The sequence below is a fragment of the Archocentrus centrarchus genome, chromosome 12, assembly GCF_007364275.1.
Source record: "Archocentrus centrarchus isolate MPI-CPG fArcCen1 chromosome 12, fArcCen1, whole genome shotgun sequence".
NCBI lineage: Eukaryota > Metazoa > Chordata > Actinopteri > Cichliformes > Cichlidae > Archocentrus > Archocentrus centrarchus.
The window spans coordinates 1,970,324-1,987,610 of record NC_044357.1 but is presented as its reverse complement, the minus strand read 5'-3'; the positions used below and the strand labels follow the sequence as shown (position 1 = coordinate 1,987,610).

The 17,287-nt window shown below is 40.3% G+C and overlaps 1 protein-coding gene across 1 annotated transcript in view; it reads right to left on the bottom strand.

Moving 5' to 3' along the window:
- Nucleotides 1–2,740: 2,740 nt before the first annotated feature.
- pitpnm2 (phosphatidylinositol transfer protein, membrane-associated 2) overlaps nt 2,741–17,287 on the bottom strand; it is a 38,627-nt gene continuing 24,080 nt past the window's right edge. Inside the window, exons 14-26 of the mRNA XM_030743213.1 lie at nt 17,071–17,246; nt 16,222–16,392; nt 15,960–16,100; nt 14,713–14,874; nt 14,332–14,610; nt 13,017–13,165; nt 12,439–12,555; nt 11,284–11,400; nt 11,027–11,175; nt 10,787–10,936; nt 9,991–10,174; nt 9,776–9,904; nt 2,741–9,535 (exon numbers count right to left, since the gene is read on the bottom strand). Coding sequence (XP_030599073.1) covers nt 9,167–9,535; nt 9,776–9,904; nt 9,991–10,174; nt 10,787–10,936; nt 11,027–11,175; nt 11,284–11,400; nt 12,439–12,555; nt 13,017–13,165; nt 14,332–14,610; nt 14,713–14,874; nt 15,960–16,100; nt 16,222–16,392; nt 17,071–17,246 — 2,293 coding nt within the window. The 3' untranslated portion in view covers nt 2,741–9,166. The remainder of the gene's footprint in view (nt 9,536–9,775; nt 9,905–9,990; nt 10,175–10,786; nt 10,937–11,026; nt 11,176–11,283; nt 11,401–12,438; nt 12,556–13,016; nt 13,166–14,331; nt 14,611–14,712; nt 14,875–15,959; nt 16,101–16,221; nt 16,393–17,070; nt 17,247–17,287) is intronic.

Below are 17,287 nucleotides of genomic sequence, written 5' to 3'. Positions count from 1 at the left end.
CATGGCGCAGAGAAGTACTGTTTTAATCCACCCTTCGCTAGCAACTAAAAGCAGTATACAAACATTTAATGACATAATGTAACTGTAGGCAGATATAAAGCATTTGTGTATTCATGTAATTATAAAAAGGTCATACAGATGCAAAACACATAAATCAAGAATGAATGAAGCAATAATGGTTGCAGGTCAATTAAAATTGCTACAAATACAGGAAATGTCTGAATGTGTACAACTACAGTTTAATGTGTCATAAACCATTAATTGTTCATAATGCTGCTTATAAAAACTAGAGGGTGTTTAAATCCCATACAATGCATATATTGAAAATGTATATTAATTATTGCCACCATATACTTTGCCACTGTCCTACAGCATTATATTTCAGATGCATACATACAAAATATGACTGATGCTACAGCTGGAAACAATATCTCAATTATAAAATAAAATGTCAGTCCCACTTTCTAATAAGGAACCTTTTCTAAAGCATTTGTTCTTTTAGAGAACCAGATTTTGGGAGCATGATTATAGTCATGTATAAAGTATTGGAATCAACAGATCTGAAATTGTAAATTAAGACATTTAATAAATTAAATAAATTTAAGACCTTAATAAATGGATTTTAGTCCAGCCCTATTCTAGAATATCAGTGGTTAAACAGGGAAACTCAGAATCTTTCTTTTAACTGAGTTATAAACTGGTTATTTATTAAATGAATAGTTTGATGTTGTGCAGTGAGTTATTTGAGCTGATCTGAACACCTTCACCACCATTTTCCCAGTGGCTGTGCTGAGATGCTTTTAGATTTGTGCTGCTGTTCATAACCTTTGATGTTTGTTCCTATCCTCCATTTCCTCGAGAGGCTCTGCCTTTTGCCGGACCACCACTGTAAATACAAACATGTGTAATGACTGCCTGCTTAAATTACAGTGAAACTGAGCCAGCATATACTCTATTCTATGGTACAAAAGTACAGCCCTAGTTTAACTTCAGTTCATACAATTGAGGAAAAAAAATGCTAATGTTTTGTATATCAAGGCATAATAAATAAATCATATACTGTGGGGAAAATAAGTATTTGATAACCGGACAATTTTGCAAGTTTTCCCACCTACAAAGAATGGAGAGGTCTGTAATTTTTATTGCAGGTACACTTCAACTGTGAGCAACATAATCTAAAAGAAAAAGATCCAGAAAATCACACTGTATGATTTTCAAATAATTCATTTGCACTTTATTGATCACCTACAAACCAGCAAGTATTCTGGCTCTCGCAGACCTGTTAGTTTTTCTCTAAGAAGCCCTCATATTCTGCACTAATTACCTGTATTAACTGCACCTGTTTGAATTCGTTACCTGTATAAAAGACACCTGTTCACACACTCAGTCAATCACACTCCAACCTCTCCACCATGCCCAAGACCAAAGAGCTGTCTAAGGACACCAGGGAATAAATTGTAGACCTGTACAAGGCTGGGATGGCCTACAGGATAATAGTGAGAAGGCAACAACTCTATCCATCCATTCGCTTCCGCTTAACCTTTTCAGGGTCGCAGGGGGGCTGGAGCCTATCCCAGCTGTCATAGGGTGAGAGGCAGGGTACACCCTGTACAGGTCGCCAGCTTGTCGCAGGGCCTACACAGAGAGACAGACAACCACTCATATTCACATTCATACCTATGGGCAATTTAGAGTGACCAATTAACCTAACTCCAGTAAGTGCATGTCTTTGGACTGTGGGAGGAAACTGGAGTACCCGGAGGAAACAGACACGGGGAGAACATGCAAACTCCACAGAGAGAGAAAGAGAGAGAGGCCTGGGCCAAGGTGAAATCAAACCCAGGCCTTCTAGATGTCATTCTTACTGTGAGGCAGCAGTGCTAACCACCACGCCACTGTGCTGCCAAGGCAACAACTGTTGGCGCAATTATTAGAAAAAGGAAGAAGCACAAGATGACTGTCAATCTTCTTCAGTCTGGGGCTCCATGCAAGATCTCACCTTGTGGGGTAAGGATGATTCTGAGAATGGTCAGGAATCAGCCCAGAACTACACGGGGGGACCTGAAGACAGCTGGGACCACAGTCTCAAAGATGACCATTAATAACACACTATGCCATCATGGATTAAAATTCTGCAGGGCACACAAGGTCCCCCTGCTCACCCCAGAAAGTGTCCAGGCGCATTTGAAGTTCACCAATGACCATCTGGATGAGCCAGAGGAGGCATGGGAGAAGCTCATGTGGTCAGATGAGACAAAAATAGAGCTTTTTGGTATCAACTCCACTCACCGTATTTGGAGGAAGAAGAAGGATCGGTACAACCCCGAGAACACCCTCTAACCATGAAGCATGGGGGTGGAAACATCATACTTTGAAGATGCTTTTTCTGTAAATGGGACAGGACGGAGGATGGAAGGGGTCATGTATCGCAAAGATCTGGAGAAGATCTGCATGGAGGAGTCGGCCAAAATCCTGCTGCAGTGTGTGCAAACTCAGTCAACCTACAGGAAACATCTGACCTCTAATTGCAAACAAAGGTTTCTGTTCCAAATATCAAGTTACTTTTGTCTATTGTATGAAATGCTTATTTCAAGCAATAAAATACAAATGAATTATTTAAAAATCACAGTGTGATTTTCTGGGTTTTATATTAGATTATGTTGCTCACAGTTGAAGTGTGCCTACAATAAAAATTACAGACCTCTTCATTCTTTGTAGGTGGGAAAACTTTCAAAGTCGGCAGTGTATCAAATATTTATTTTTCCCACTATAGTTATTAGCAGGTCTTAAAATTAGGTAAATACAGCCTCAGATGAACTACAAAACATTACTCACTTTTGCCATTTATTTAACAAAAAGCAGAAGCAAAATTTTGGGAAGGTTTTAAACTGTGTTTACAAAAAAATGCCTTCAACAAATGAGTACTAAACTTACTAAAACCATGCTACTGGAAGCCACAGAGTGTGCTCACTTCTATTCACTGTTTCAGGATTAAAGCTAAACTCAGTAGTCTGTTACAGGCTGAAATGAAGAGTGGGATCTTGTCAGAGCTTCTCAACACGTCGTTTAGCTTGACGCTTGAGACCCTTTCACAATAGGTGCTTTATTAGAAAGTGGAACCACAAAGTAATACTGTACTGTTTAAAGCTGAAGATGTAGGTCTCTACATTTATTCTTATCCAAAAGTGGCAATAATTATGATAATCTTAAATATAATCTGCTGTTTTGTTTTCTTCATATTTTTTGTTCGTATACATGTTCGGTTTAACAGTGAGGACATAATGGACAACATAATTGGTTTATTATTTTTAACAGCGTAGGTTACGTAACTTTAGTCTGATTTGACAACATGCAACAGCTTGTTAAATAGTTTTCTGTTATGGGCTTTTATTTTTCCATGCACCCACTGCAGACTGAGAAAACAGTTGAGTTATATTTCAAAGGTTTTGTAAAATACTCCCATTTGAAAAATAGGTACAGTAGTCCTAAAAAACACACTTGACTGTTGTAAAGAGACAGCAAAGGTCAACAGCAGCTCAAATACAAATAGTTTTCACGTGGTGTGAAAGACAGCTGCAGGTGGGGTATGCATGTGTATGCCTTCAGACTGCCTGTAGCTTGGACTGTGGTAGATTGTGTCCCTGCTGTGACTGGAACAACAATATTGCACTGGTAAGAACAAAAAAAGCTTCCTGTGTTGGTCCACAGCCTCAATGACCGCCAAAGTGACAAATAAATTGCTACATATTTCAATTATAGTTCACCTGAAATTCCAGAGTAACGCAATGATCCTTTAATAAATAAATAAATAAATAAACCTCAACCGTAAATTTCCTACATATATATCTTTACAGTATGTACAGTGACACATCCATGGCTCCTGAACAGTGTCAGAATCCAGATGGGCAGACATTCAACTCAGCAGCCAAAATGACCAAATGGAAACAAAGTGTTAGCTTCCAAAATAACCTGCCACCCACAGCACGACAGAACCTCACGCCAGGACTTCTCTTACTTCAGCACATTGTCCGAGGTTTTGGCAGCACGCCCATTTTCTTCTCATACAACATTCAATATCATTAATATCATGTATTCAACAAATCGAAATCCAGTCGAAGCATTAAGAAGATTGCTCTCAGTACACACTATTTCCCTTTCTCACTAAAGCCTGGATACAGTCTATATCAGGGGCTTTCAAACTATGACGACCTCCAATCTGTGTCAAGCGAAGGGGACAGGTGTGCACAGGTGTTTGAAAGCAAGAGGAAGCACTAGTTGTCTTTTTTGGCCCTTTGAATTGTCCTACTTAACATTTAGCGTCTCACTTCCAACTTAAAAATGAGTGGACATATGTGATACACATATCTTTAGCTTAAATGGGTCATATACTTTCAGAAGACATTGCTATCTCTATTTTTTTAATATAACTAAATGCTAGTTATCTATACATTCATGGGTACAGTGCAAACAGGAACTGCTGTTAGCTAAGACCATTTCTACAAGGCTTTTCATGTGGCCAAAATCTAAACAAATAGCAGTGAAAGAAAGAAAGAGTTATTCCCTAGCCTTAGTCCGTGGTTCTCACATATCAACACAAAGCTAATTAGCTTCCTTTAAAAATACTCATACTTGAATGCTTTGCTGCATTCCCAGGAGTCTTCTAACTACCCTGGTTAGTGAGTTATACATTATGGGTCTGTGTATGTAGCCAGTGGCATAAAGAAATCAGGTATTTTCCATACGTCCAATACAGTAAGATTGCATGAAAGGAAAAATTAAATTAAACTTAAGGAATAAAAACATGTTAAAGCCCACAGTATTTTCACAAATTTTCAAAGAATTACAGTTACTGTAATTTCAAAGCTTAAAGAAAAATCCTCCACCAAATAAAAAAATAGTAATTTTAGGAGGATATAGGGTGTGAGGGTGGGCAAGCAGCAGTGGGGGAACATAGTTTCAGACTTTGAAAACCTCTGATCGAAAGCCTCCTTTAGAGTTCCTTGTTAACTGTTTGGCACATGTACTTACATTATTTTTCATATCCTGACCAAATGCACAGACGTGTGCATACCTGCATGTATAGTATACCCTGACATAACTAAAAACTGTCATGCACTACAGAGGTGTTCAAATGTAGCATCATGAGATGGTAACTACAGCATACTCCACTGCAAACTAGTGCAAAAAAGAATAATGAGGTTACACAGTTGATTAACTACAGTAATTTGGCTTTTGTGGTAGGTTCAAGACATTCTTGATCACACAGAGTGGAAACAGATGCACTTTTGTGTAGCATGGAAGCTGGGCATAAAGCAGCAGCATAGTAAAATGAGCCTGATGAGCAGTACGGCTGCTTCACACATCCTTAAAACTAAAGGCTTAAAGGACAGATTCACAATTTTTCGTGCTTCAGAAATAGCCAGATCCTTATCTGAACACTGAAACTGTTAGAATTAAGTCTATACAAAGGATACACATGTATAATCACACATCCTTTGTTTAGACTTCCAGTGCATGCAAAAATACATTTGAAATGTTGCTTGCTATTACTATAATGAACATTCCTTTGACAGTTTGGGTTAAAATATTACAGTAAGCGAATGATTTCCAAGGCTTTAAATTTCATCTTTGAGTTTCTGTCAGGTCGTGCCAAATTAATATAGAGTATGTATAAAAACAAATAACTTAAAAAACTAACTGTATTAAAAAAATATTATTATCATATCAGAAGGAAGTAAGGTAGATTTTAATGATCAAGCATATGGCCCTTTATAAATCATTTTTATAAACACTATTTTAATCATACGTCTGATTTTTTTGTTTCCACCAAAAGTTGGTTCAATTTCTCTGAATCATCTTTCCTTCCAGCACAGCTTTCTCTTCCCCATCATCAGCCTGCATCTAAAGCTATCTAAAATAATATAATAATAAAATTAATGATCTATACACTTGGAAGTGATGCTGAATGAAGAACCTGCTGTTGCATAGTTGAGTTTTGTCAAACCACAATTTTGTATAATTAGCTTCAATTTTTTTTTTTTTGGTTTATTGAAAAAAAAAAAAAGTGAACAAACCAGAATACATAGTGTCATCTGTGGCCTGAATTATAAATGGTGGTCTGTAGTCAGAGGTTGTAGTCAACTTGTAAAATACTGGAAGTATTCTGAATCACTTCACAGAATGTCAAGCACTCATAAACTACATTTTTGGGGCTGCAGAGTCGGTCAGTTTTTATATTCATATTTCCAATACATCCAGATTAATTTCTTGAAATATTGTAATTCTTTACTCTTATATGATTATTTTATTTTCAGCATCAATTAATGGTGGTACACCACAGTCCAAAAGAAATCTGTTTTGTTTGAGAAACACAAGGACAGAGGACCAAGAATGGAGCCCTGATGAGCACCACAGGATATGGTACCAAAACAGGCCCTACCCTGAATGCTTTCTACAGTGTATATGTCTTCTACTCTTACTTGAGACAGTCCAAAAGTATCCTGTGTTTCCACCAAGTTGGTCCTGTACCAGGATCAGGAAATATCTGTTATTAGAAAGCAAACCACCATTAATTTGAGAAGGTCCCCAAGAATGGAAGACTTACTGGAGAGGCTGCCCAGGACTAGTGTAGATGCAGATGGGCTTTTAGTGAATTTGTAGTATAGATTCAATAATATCAGGGTCACAGACTAAACCTATGACTGAATTTGGGTAGTTTTTTGAGATATAAATTAACAAGCCTTGTCGTTAGTAGACCACTCTGAAAACTGGCTGAAATTTGTCCAGAGATATTTTTTCTATGTTAGCATATTTACACATTTTTGCCAAAAATAAGGATTGTGGATTTTGTCCACTATCACCTAAACTGGGAGCACATTAGGTATGTTTTTCTTCATGTCTAGTTAGAACAGGAGGTATTCTTGAAAGAAAAATCAGTTTCAGTGTTCATACAAGCACCTGACTTTTTTTTTCAAACCTGAAATGTATTTTTACCTATCCTTTAACACATGAGAGTGGTCAAAGCCCAAAAAATCTGCCTGTTGTGTGCCCGCTGTTTGTGGGGGGGTTGCATCAGAGATGTGAGGTGGCTTCTTCTTTTACACCTGCATATGGAAATATGCAGTTCCAACAGACTGAAGCAGCAAAATGATATTTGCACTGCAAAGTGAAAGAGAGGGCAGTGGGGACTTCCACACTCACCACCAATAATTCATGTTAAGTCATTTCAACATTCAAGCTGAATCACTTCGGCTCATTCTTCAGTCCATTTGGTGCAAATACTGAAACACATTTGTGAGTGAAAGTTCAGTCTGAAATGAAACAAGCTCCAGGTCCATCCTGCATGATATCCTACGAGCAAAAAGAGCAAAAACCCAGGAAACGTCACAAAAGTGTCTCCCAGCAGCAGCATGTATGGAAAACGGAGCACCACCAGCAGGTGGATCAGAGGTATTGCAAGCAGATGAATCTATATAAAGGGATAGTTGCTGTGGACTGTACAGAGTCTCAGTTGTTGCGTTAATGCTGCATGCCCTGTTTTTCTGCCTTTTGTTCCCTCTGCGGTGTAAGTGTCTTGTGGGATATTAAGGCCTTGGATGGCCCAGAGGCCACACTGAAACAGCAAATACTACAGAGTCTCACACAGGGTGGAAGGAAATCTGAAGTGGCAACCTGCTAGCAGTGAAAAAACAGGGACAAGACAAGACTGATCTGTGACTAAGACAACAAGCACTTTCCTCTGTGATACAACATATTTCACAAATCCAGCTCTTACTTGTTCAAAGGATCAGTTCATCTAAAATACATATTTCTTTACTCATGTCTTTTGGTTTCTAGAACAAGGATTAGGGTTTATTTTCAAAGCTCTGCCAGCACAGTACAGTGAAGGTAAATTGTTTGTGGTGCTCATAGATTTAGCATTACACTAAGTGAAATGCTAATGTCATCGTGCTATCATTTGTCCAGTAACAATGCCGTGAGCTTCATGTTTCCCATTTGTTAGCATGGTGCATAATATACTGAGTATTTGGGTCAGCCAAGAGGCTGATATTTATAACCTTAGAGCAGTGGTCAAATGAGTCTTATCTAAAATCCACAGCAGTGGATCCACTGCATCCACACAGGTTGAGAATTTTGGACTTTATCCCAAAAGGACACATGGAAAACTTAAAATTGAAATACTTGGTTATGTGTCTAAGACAAATTACTTTGTTTCCACCCCTTGCGCAAACAATAAATGATACACATCGCATGCTCGGTTTCATTATGTTCCACTCAGGTAGTGATAAATGGATCTAATACAGTACAAAACGAATGAGTAAAGCTTGTGTGAAGTCTCGCTCAGGTACATTTTTTAATACTTGCATGAGCGAAAGTAGTTCCACCAAAGTTTCCATCATCTTAATATCAGATACCTCTGGACAAATCCTGTGGTAGGAAAGTAACTCATGTCTAATCTAACAACCGACTGGATGGACTTTGTGCTAGCATGCTTCGGCAAGATATAATCTTCTTTTGGCACAATTTGGATGGACTGATCCTTTACAGTAAGGTCTCCATTTGCTTTTCTCCTGTGTTACATCGTGAGGATTTTCTACACTTATTGCCAGTCACAGCCGTGTTCCAAAGCAGTGGGAAAGAAACTCAAGTGAAATTCACTGGCCCTTTGCCGCGGCTGCCAAACGACCTTGGCCTCATGGTTGACTGTCTGAAGGTGAATCGGGCTCTGCAGTTTGTCCTGAGCTCATGAGTGTGAATGTTTGGACAGTGCGTTGCTTGAAAAGGAGAAGGGAGGGGCTCCCGTTAGACGAGATTAGTTTAAGGCTTACAATTTTTTTTTAATCCTTCCTTGTCATTTTTTAAAATAGTGGTATATCCTATAAAAGTATAACTGTAAAAGAGTCATGCTACAGAACTGTTTTATTCTCTAGATCCCACTTGGCCTGATTAGTCCACTCCTTCTGGATAGATCCCTGCTCATCGCTCCTTCCTAATCTCTAATAATTATGTGTTACTCATGCTATACCCTCTGTGTATTCCTTTCACAGACCCTTCATCCACATCCTCCTATCTTTTCTCCACCTATCTATCTTCTATCTTTACCCAGTCCAGAGATCATAGTGGCTCAGACAGGGTCCTTTATACCAAAGTTTATTTTTTTTAAACCTTACTTGGGGCCAAGTAAGCCTCCACTGCCCTCCTTGGTGCTGCTGCTGCGGCCCCAGCACCCCGCAGCTATACTCATACTCCTCTGTGCTGCGGCAGCGACCCCTCTATCCCGCTCCACTTCACACTGGCTGAGCGTGCGCTCGGTCCGGCCTGGCAGGTTAGGTGAGCTAGACCCCGACCCTCCAGGCTGCTGAGAGGAGATGGTACGAAAGATGTGGTTGCGTTTGCGGAGAAAGTCTCCTCCGGCTGCACCCAGAGCAAAGCTGCCCTTGCGGAGGACCATGCGGGTACTGGCAGACTTGGCTGGGCGAGACCTTTGGTTGTATTCCAGCTGAGACAGGTGGGAAGCATAGCCATCCAGGATGAACTGGAACAGATTAAGGGTCAATCAAATTTGGTTTACTAAGCTTTTATGCACAGAGAGAAAGTCCACTGTCTCAGAGCCTAAACACACAACTAATCATGTGAATCTTTCATGGCCTATAGAAAACAGGCCTGGAAACTAGACCTACTCAGATAATGTATTTTCTGAAGCACTTATCTTTCTTTCATTGTGGACTACTTTATAATTCAGCACAACCCTTTCCTATCAAGATTTACTGCACACCTGGCACTGGTGCTGCATTTTCTTCGTGGGCCTTCCCACTATGTAGATGTGAGACGGAGGAAGGCCAATAGAAGTATACACTGAGATGTCCTTGGTGGAGCCATAGGCTGCAAAGATCCTCATGTGGGCCTAATCAAAGACAAAGAGTTTGGCTTTTTAGACACTGCAAGGATTTCATTGTATCGCTGTTCCGGACTCTCCCCGGCTCCACTTACCTCGTTGATGAGGGACTTGAGGAAGTTGGCTTTGTGTCGGAGGGGGTCATGCACCAGGCCGTCGCAGAAAGAGACGATGCCGTGAGGAAAGTTATGCTGGGAGAGCCAGGCTACCACGCGCTGCTTCTGCATGTCAGGACGGCCTGTGACATACACTATCAAATAACCCAAGTCCTGCCAATACCTGCAAACAATGAGGAATAAAAATCAGTTGAGAAGGAGTCACATTTAGCTGACTGATATACTAACGATAAATGAAGATGACTGCCTATGTGTTGTTCAGAAAATCAAATATTCTTTCATTCCATCACATAAATATGCACAAGATACAGCACCAGTCAAAACTACTAATTATTCTAATGCCTTCTCTGTGGCGAGGAATGTTTTGGATTGTGTGACGTTTCTGACCAGCTTCTGAATTGTTGTGTTGCTTTATTTATTTATTTATTTAGCAGCACTAATCTGCACTAATCCACCAGCCCCTCTTTCTGTCACTCGTGAATAAGATCCTGTGAATTTATATACAAGGGATGGACTTTAGACCAGACTGAAATCTGGTCTCTAGCCAGTGGGTCAAAAATGTGAGATTTGTGGTTCTGTGTGAGATGCAGAGAAGATGAGCAGCTCATATCTGCATGTGTGATTCCCACCATACAGCACAGAGCAGAAGCTGCCAACACAACATCCTGCAGCAGCCTGGTTTGAGTCAGTTTTGTGACTGGCACTATCTAGATGTTGTATACTATCTATTACTGCAGAGTAGTACTCCTACCAAGCATGCTGGTATTCTCCTTACCTCACCACATCCACAGCCCCAGCTCGAACCTTAGGGTCACTCCCCATTATAGACACACTGGCAGCAAACGACCCGTCAATGCTGAATACAACAAACTCCGTTCCTCGTGGTACTATAGTAAGGTAGCTGTCTGCAAATGTGTGGTCGCCCCTGTTAGAGAAACAGCAGAGGAGAGGCTGGTAAATATGAAGGAACATATACATGTACCTCTTTTTGGGAAATGACTACAACTTTGCATACCTGACCACCATTTTGACAGGATACACCCCGATACCCAGCCTTCTGCTCTCAGGGAGTACGTAAGAGACGCGTCCACTGTTGTTAGTGAGCTCTGTGTCAAAGTGCACCCACTCTCCAGAGGGAGGCTGGGTCATGATGTGAATGTCAATCTGCAAGAAACCCACAGCACGGCTTGAATATAAAGCATCTGTTTGTTTTTTTTTTTGTTTTTTGTTTTTTTTTTTGGTTCCAAGCATGCCAAACATGTCAGTCTTTACCTTTTCTCCGGTCAGTGTGACCATGTCCAGAGGACCATACATGAAACGTCCCATCAGCGCCTGCGCTCCGTCCTCTGTGAACACGGCGTCATTCACGCGGTGATTAGCTGTCACATTCTGAGAAGAAGCAAATGAAACAGGAAATCAGTTTCCCTTCTCTGCTTTCTCAAGATGAGAAAAGCTTGACTGAGATGTTTATAAGCTCATCTGAAGTGCCCTGAGAAATGCCTCTTAGACATCTTTGGGACTACCGTTATCTACTTGGTCAACTTTTTGGTGATTTTATTTAGTGGAGAAGTGACTGAACTGTTCAACTGAAGTAAAATACAATCACAAATAAAAATTCTGACAAATGTAGTGACTGTTTTACCCTGGTAACCATTAAATGTTGTGCTATGTTATACATTTTAGTCCAGTCCACATTTAGTGGTCCAGGATGAAGGCTGAGAGAATTCATGGGAAACAAACAAGAAAGAAAAATTTGACTCTGTTATTTTGTGAGATATCTGTTGTATTAGATGACATCATTTCAAATGCTTATGAAATTTCCAGGCTTGTGCTTTTTGCCCTAGTACGTGTGACATATCAATTCCCCAGAGCTCTAAAACAGAGATGAAGGGTGCGTATCTAGCACAGCCCATACAGCCACAGCAGTCATATTACTGGGAAATACAGCAGCTTCAAATAAACAAGAATTGTCCTTCCTTATTCAAAGTCACTTTTTAATCTACGCATTATTCTTATCAGTCAAAGATAATGCAAAGAGAGGTCCTTTGTAGATGAGATGGAAATAGTTTATTGTGTTTAAAGCTTTGCTAGTGAGATTATGGATGTTTTAATCTTGTCGTAATTACTATAACTTGAAACCGCTACATTTGTGCTTACTAATGGTAAATCAGGTCACAGGATCAGCAGGCTCCCCAAAAAACTCCCATGTGTTAGCAGTTTGTGCTGATAAAGGAGTCTCTCAGGGGCTCTCATGTTGGATTTTCCACATTGTTTTTTTTTTCTTCATTTTATGCCTCTGCTGAAATACCTCTGAAACCAAATCTGTGCCCTTCTAAAATAGGGAAAATCGGCACAATCTCCACATCTACATTTAAGAATTTTTACCTTCCCTTTGTCTGCGGGAGATGCACCATAAAGACATCTTACCCGAAGTTTAACGTGAGTCCTCTTTCTGAGCCACTTCTCTCGAGGTTTTGAAGGAGTGAATTCAGACACTTCTTTACCATCCAGCTCCAAAATACTGGAATTCTCATGTCTCATTACCTGCAGCAGCAAAAGACCCAAAAAAAAAGAAATCTAGAAAGTCTGTTAAGCTTATTGCACCAGATTTTCTGTGAAGGAATGGGGCTCAATATTCAAATAAAAATCTTAAAATATAATATAGACCAAAATATGGAAAATCGGAAGACTCGGGCAACAGTGAATGTACAAAGTTTTTAGCAGTTTCTAATCTAACACTAATCAGAAGAGCCTTTCTCATATATCAGATTCAGAGGAGTCCACAACATCGGCAGGATTACTTCTCTGGGAAACATTAATATCTGCGCCGTATTTCATAGTAATCCATCTATTAGTTGAGATATTTTAGTACGGAGAGGTGGAACAAACCTAAATTGTCACCTGAGGAACTACATAATTGAAACACATAAGTGAAAACCAGCAATTAAAGCTCTCAACACATTTTCAAGTCTGATCAAAGGAATTAAAATCAATTGAAAGAGAACCTGTCTGAGTATAAATGAGACAACATCCGTAGACTCCCAGTAGGAGGCATGGAACAGATGAGGCAGAGCCACCGTTGGAAACGCTGTCAGGGCATCGGGACAGTACAGAGTGAAGTCCATCCTCTTACTGCCCCACCACCGAGAGGCAACTACAGCAGCAAGAGGGGGAAAGCACACAGTCAGAGCATCCACATGCTGATCTGAGTTTATGGTGTTTTTCAGTGAAGGTTTGACTAAGACGCACTAGGGTTAGAACTACAAACATACAAACAGAAATGCACAGTGGTGAGAAGTAGAAAGGTTTAAAGTGCACACTCGTACAAAAGCAACTGTTCATTCTCTTTTTTTTTTTTTTGGCTTGTAGTGGTTCCCAAACTTAATCAGTGATGTATCCCCACAGCAGTCAAATATCTCTCCATCTACACCACAATATGCTCCAAACATGGTCCCAATGAATGTTATTATAAACTATTATATATGTGACTCATTGTGGTGAAGCTATACTTCCACGTTGTGTTGTGATGATATGATGAATTTAGTAAATGATCTTTGAACTAAAAAAAATTGTATCACATCAATTTTTATTACCATTTTTTTCCTACATAAAGGGGACATATTATGCTCTTTTTTAGCTCCATTTATTTATTCTTGGACTCTTTCCATATTCATAGTTCTAAATCATCCAAACCTACTCATAATGGGCTTTGGTGCAGTCTCTGTCTGAAACAAGCTGTGTTAGCTTGCTTCAGGCTTCCTTAAGACACCTTTCTTGTGACTGGCTGCCTCTCGCAAACAGAAGGTTTGATCAACAGGTGGGTGGGCCTTCTGCATGACTGAGATGACCATATTAGGGATATCTGCTCGGTGGTGTTATATAGATGTAAGAGCCAGGAAAAAAAAAGTCTCAAACTGAGCAGCGTAAAGCCTGGGCGTTAGGCTCATAGGGATCATTTACAGATACCTCATTATTTGAAACTTTGGCCATGTTTATTATCAGCATCCACCATGTCAGAAAATAAGAAAAACATGTCCATGTTAATGCAAATGTATAGATATATATTATTGTTAATTATTTATTGAGATTTCCATTTTCTGCCAACAGCAAAAACACCTGCTGAGGTTGGGAATCACTGTTGTAAAGGAAAACAATGGTTCTCAAGGAACCACACAAGACTTACAAGAAGGATTATGGACCTCCAGTGTAATTACTGGAACTACTTGGGAGTACTATTTGAGAGAGAGGAAGAGGCCAGACGAGGAAGGAAAGAGCACAGGGAATGACCCTCAGATCCTCTTACTACAACTCCCAGAGTACCTTTCTCTATGTTCTTCAGCACCCCGGGTGACGGGGGCGCCGAGCTGATGTCAGTGATGTCAGAAGTGACATCGGTGAGGTCAGAGGTCATGTCAGAAGTCATGTCAGAGCTAACGTCCGAGCTCTGCTCAGACTCCACACCGTTGGGTCTCGGAAAAACCTGACGAATTTTCTTGCGCAACCGAGGGGGTGTGCTCCGAGAGGCAAATCTATGGCAGGGTAGATGCAGCTGTGACAGCAGACTGGGCCTTTTAGCGTGGCTCACTTCACATTTGTTTGCTAAGGGATGTTTGGAGGGAGGAAATGAGAACGTCAACATGTCAACTCTCAGTTTCTAGACCAAAACTTAGGTCAGACACACAAGGGTAGAGGTCAACTTACTTGTGGCGATGTTGGAGGCAGTGTAAGAGTCTGCTAAGCCTGACACCTGGCTGGCTAGGCTGGCCTCGCTGGCTCTACGGTTGCAGCGAAGGTGAGGAAGCCCTGGTGATGCTGATGATGGGTGCTGGCTGTCAACAAGAGTATGTGAGTGAAGAGTGTCCGCTGTGGACACAGAGGAGTTCGAGTCATATTCTTTATCCAAATATGATTGAATATTTCTATGATTATGAATAAATTAAACAGCAATTTAAACTTTGAATGTTTATTATCACTCGGGCAAACATAAACATGTTATAAATACAACATATGACCTTTTAAGTTGATATGAGGAATATTTCTGGCCACTTCATAAATGAAAGTGATAGTCACTCTCTTTTAGCGCTGTCTTTGGTCTCCTGAAGGAAATATCAGCACTAATTTCACCAGATAGTCACAGAACTCTGTTTATCATTTGTTGCAGAGCAAACTTAATTTCTCTAAGAAGAAAAGAAAATCTGAGCGTCTACAGTGGCAGAAAAATATGCTACGAGAGCTGTTAGAGTGAACCAAAATGGTAAGGCTGCAACCAGATAGCTAATCAACTGATTGAAGCTCAAAATAAAGTCTGACAGAAAATTAATTTGTTTGGTTCAGTGATCTTATAGCAAAAATATATGTTGGTTCAACCTACAATAAGATCTAGGAGATCCAGGAATTATTATATTTTTACTTATATTTATAATAACTGCGGCTGCTGTTACACCCAAATTTCCCCTCTGTGGGACAATAAAGGCTGTTTCTTCTTCTTCTTCTTCTTCTATTAAAACATTATTTTTGCTTTACCTGGTGCCCAAGTTGGCTAATATTATTGGGTGATATTAGATATTTGCCAATCTATCGGTATCAGCATTTATAACAGCCTATAGATAAAAATTTAAAAAGGAAAGAGGAAAGAACCGTGTCATGAGTGATGACGTTGCCTAGTTTGCCCACCAGGAGGCACTCTGCAACTTCATTGTTGGCAATACACCACCAACACAGAAAGTAAATAACTCCACATAACAAATGTTAGGGAAATCTGTTTATGTGTCATGTGGATGAAAGAAAGAAATATTTATGGAAAATACTGTATATCGGATTTTTAAATCACCAAATATCAGTAATAGTCTCAAAACTCCTAAATCACTGGGGCTCTAGTTTTAACCAAACCCAGACTGCGTTAGAAGAACAAAAATAGGATAAAGGAGATAAAGAGTACAGATGCACACTCTCTGTGTGGCTCTGGGAGGTCTGCCAGTTGAGGACAGGCACCGGGATGGAGGTCTCACTGACAGTGCTTTCCTGGCTGCGGTGTGATGCTGTACTGCCAGACTCCATCAGAAGCTGAGGGTTACTCTGCACAGTCTCAACTAAGGAGCCAGACAAGGGATAAAAAAAAAAAAAAAATCTCAGCAACTTTTATTATATAAAATTCTGCTGCAGTGAAATGTCTCGGGAAGTGTGTGTTTCTGTGTGTGTATGTGGACTTACCCAAGAGAGCTGAGTGTCCATCACCCAGAGGAAAGCGCTGATAGCGGGGGACGCTAAAGGGAGGCAGCAGGTAGAACCTCTTGTCCAGGAGAGGCTCGAGACGGGAGGCGGAGGGGTCGGCTGCGTGAAACAAGTTGTAAACCTGCTGGCAGGCTGGACGCAGAGCCGACACTGGAGCAGGACACACAGTGAGAGTTGAAAAGAGGCTTTAAATGAAGATACTGCTGTGACTGGTAACACAGGACACTGCCAACCAAAAACACTCATTGTGTTTTTCTACACACTGCTATTGTTTCTGCACATACTTCACTACAATCAAATTATTTCAGGCTATTTTTCATAATAGGTATAGTATGAGAGACCAGGGCCAGCAACACATGTAGCCTCTGTTTCCTGTTCTTAGCTTTTAGTTTTAGTTTGTATTTCATTTTCTCCTATAATGTAGTAGAAAACCATGAGAAATAAACGGCGTCATAAACAAAGAAATGAAACAAAACAACTATGATGATATCTACGTAGAAAACAGTCCAGATGTTAACCCAACAGCTGCAGGTCAGTAACCTCTTTCTTTAAAACCTCAAAGGACACAGTGCAGTCAGACTTGTGGCCGTGTAAGCTCTTCTATCACGTAATAGTCTTTTTCAGCCTTTGAGATCAAAAGCATGACTTCTGACCCTTGACACCTGCTTCCCAGCTGCTGGAGATATGCATTTCACACAGGACGAAACCCCATGTGTTACAAATAGCCACTTCCTGCTTTGACCTGTGTGATATATCATAATAAACCAACAGCAAAACACTGATAGCTACAAAAAAAAAAAAAAGAAAAAGGAAAAAACCCTTCCTCACCATCTAAAGTTGGCACCACAGTCTTCCTCAGTGCAAGCACCAGCCCCAGAGGAGAGCCAAACAGGAAGAAGTCAGTCACCTCAAATTCGAATTTCCCCAAGGATCCTCCCTCCAACATGGTGCTGTTGCTGGAGCGTCGGGATCCAGCCTCCCTGTGGAGAACGCTGGAGTGAAGGCTGCTCAGAGAGAAAAAATATAACAAGCATTAGAAGAAAAT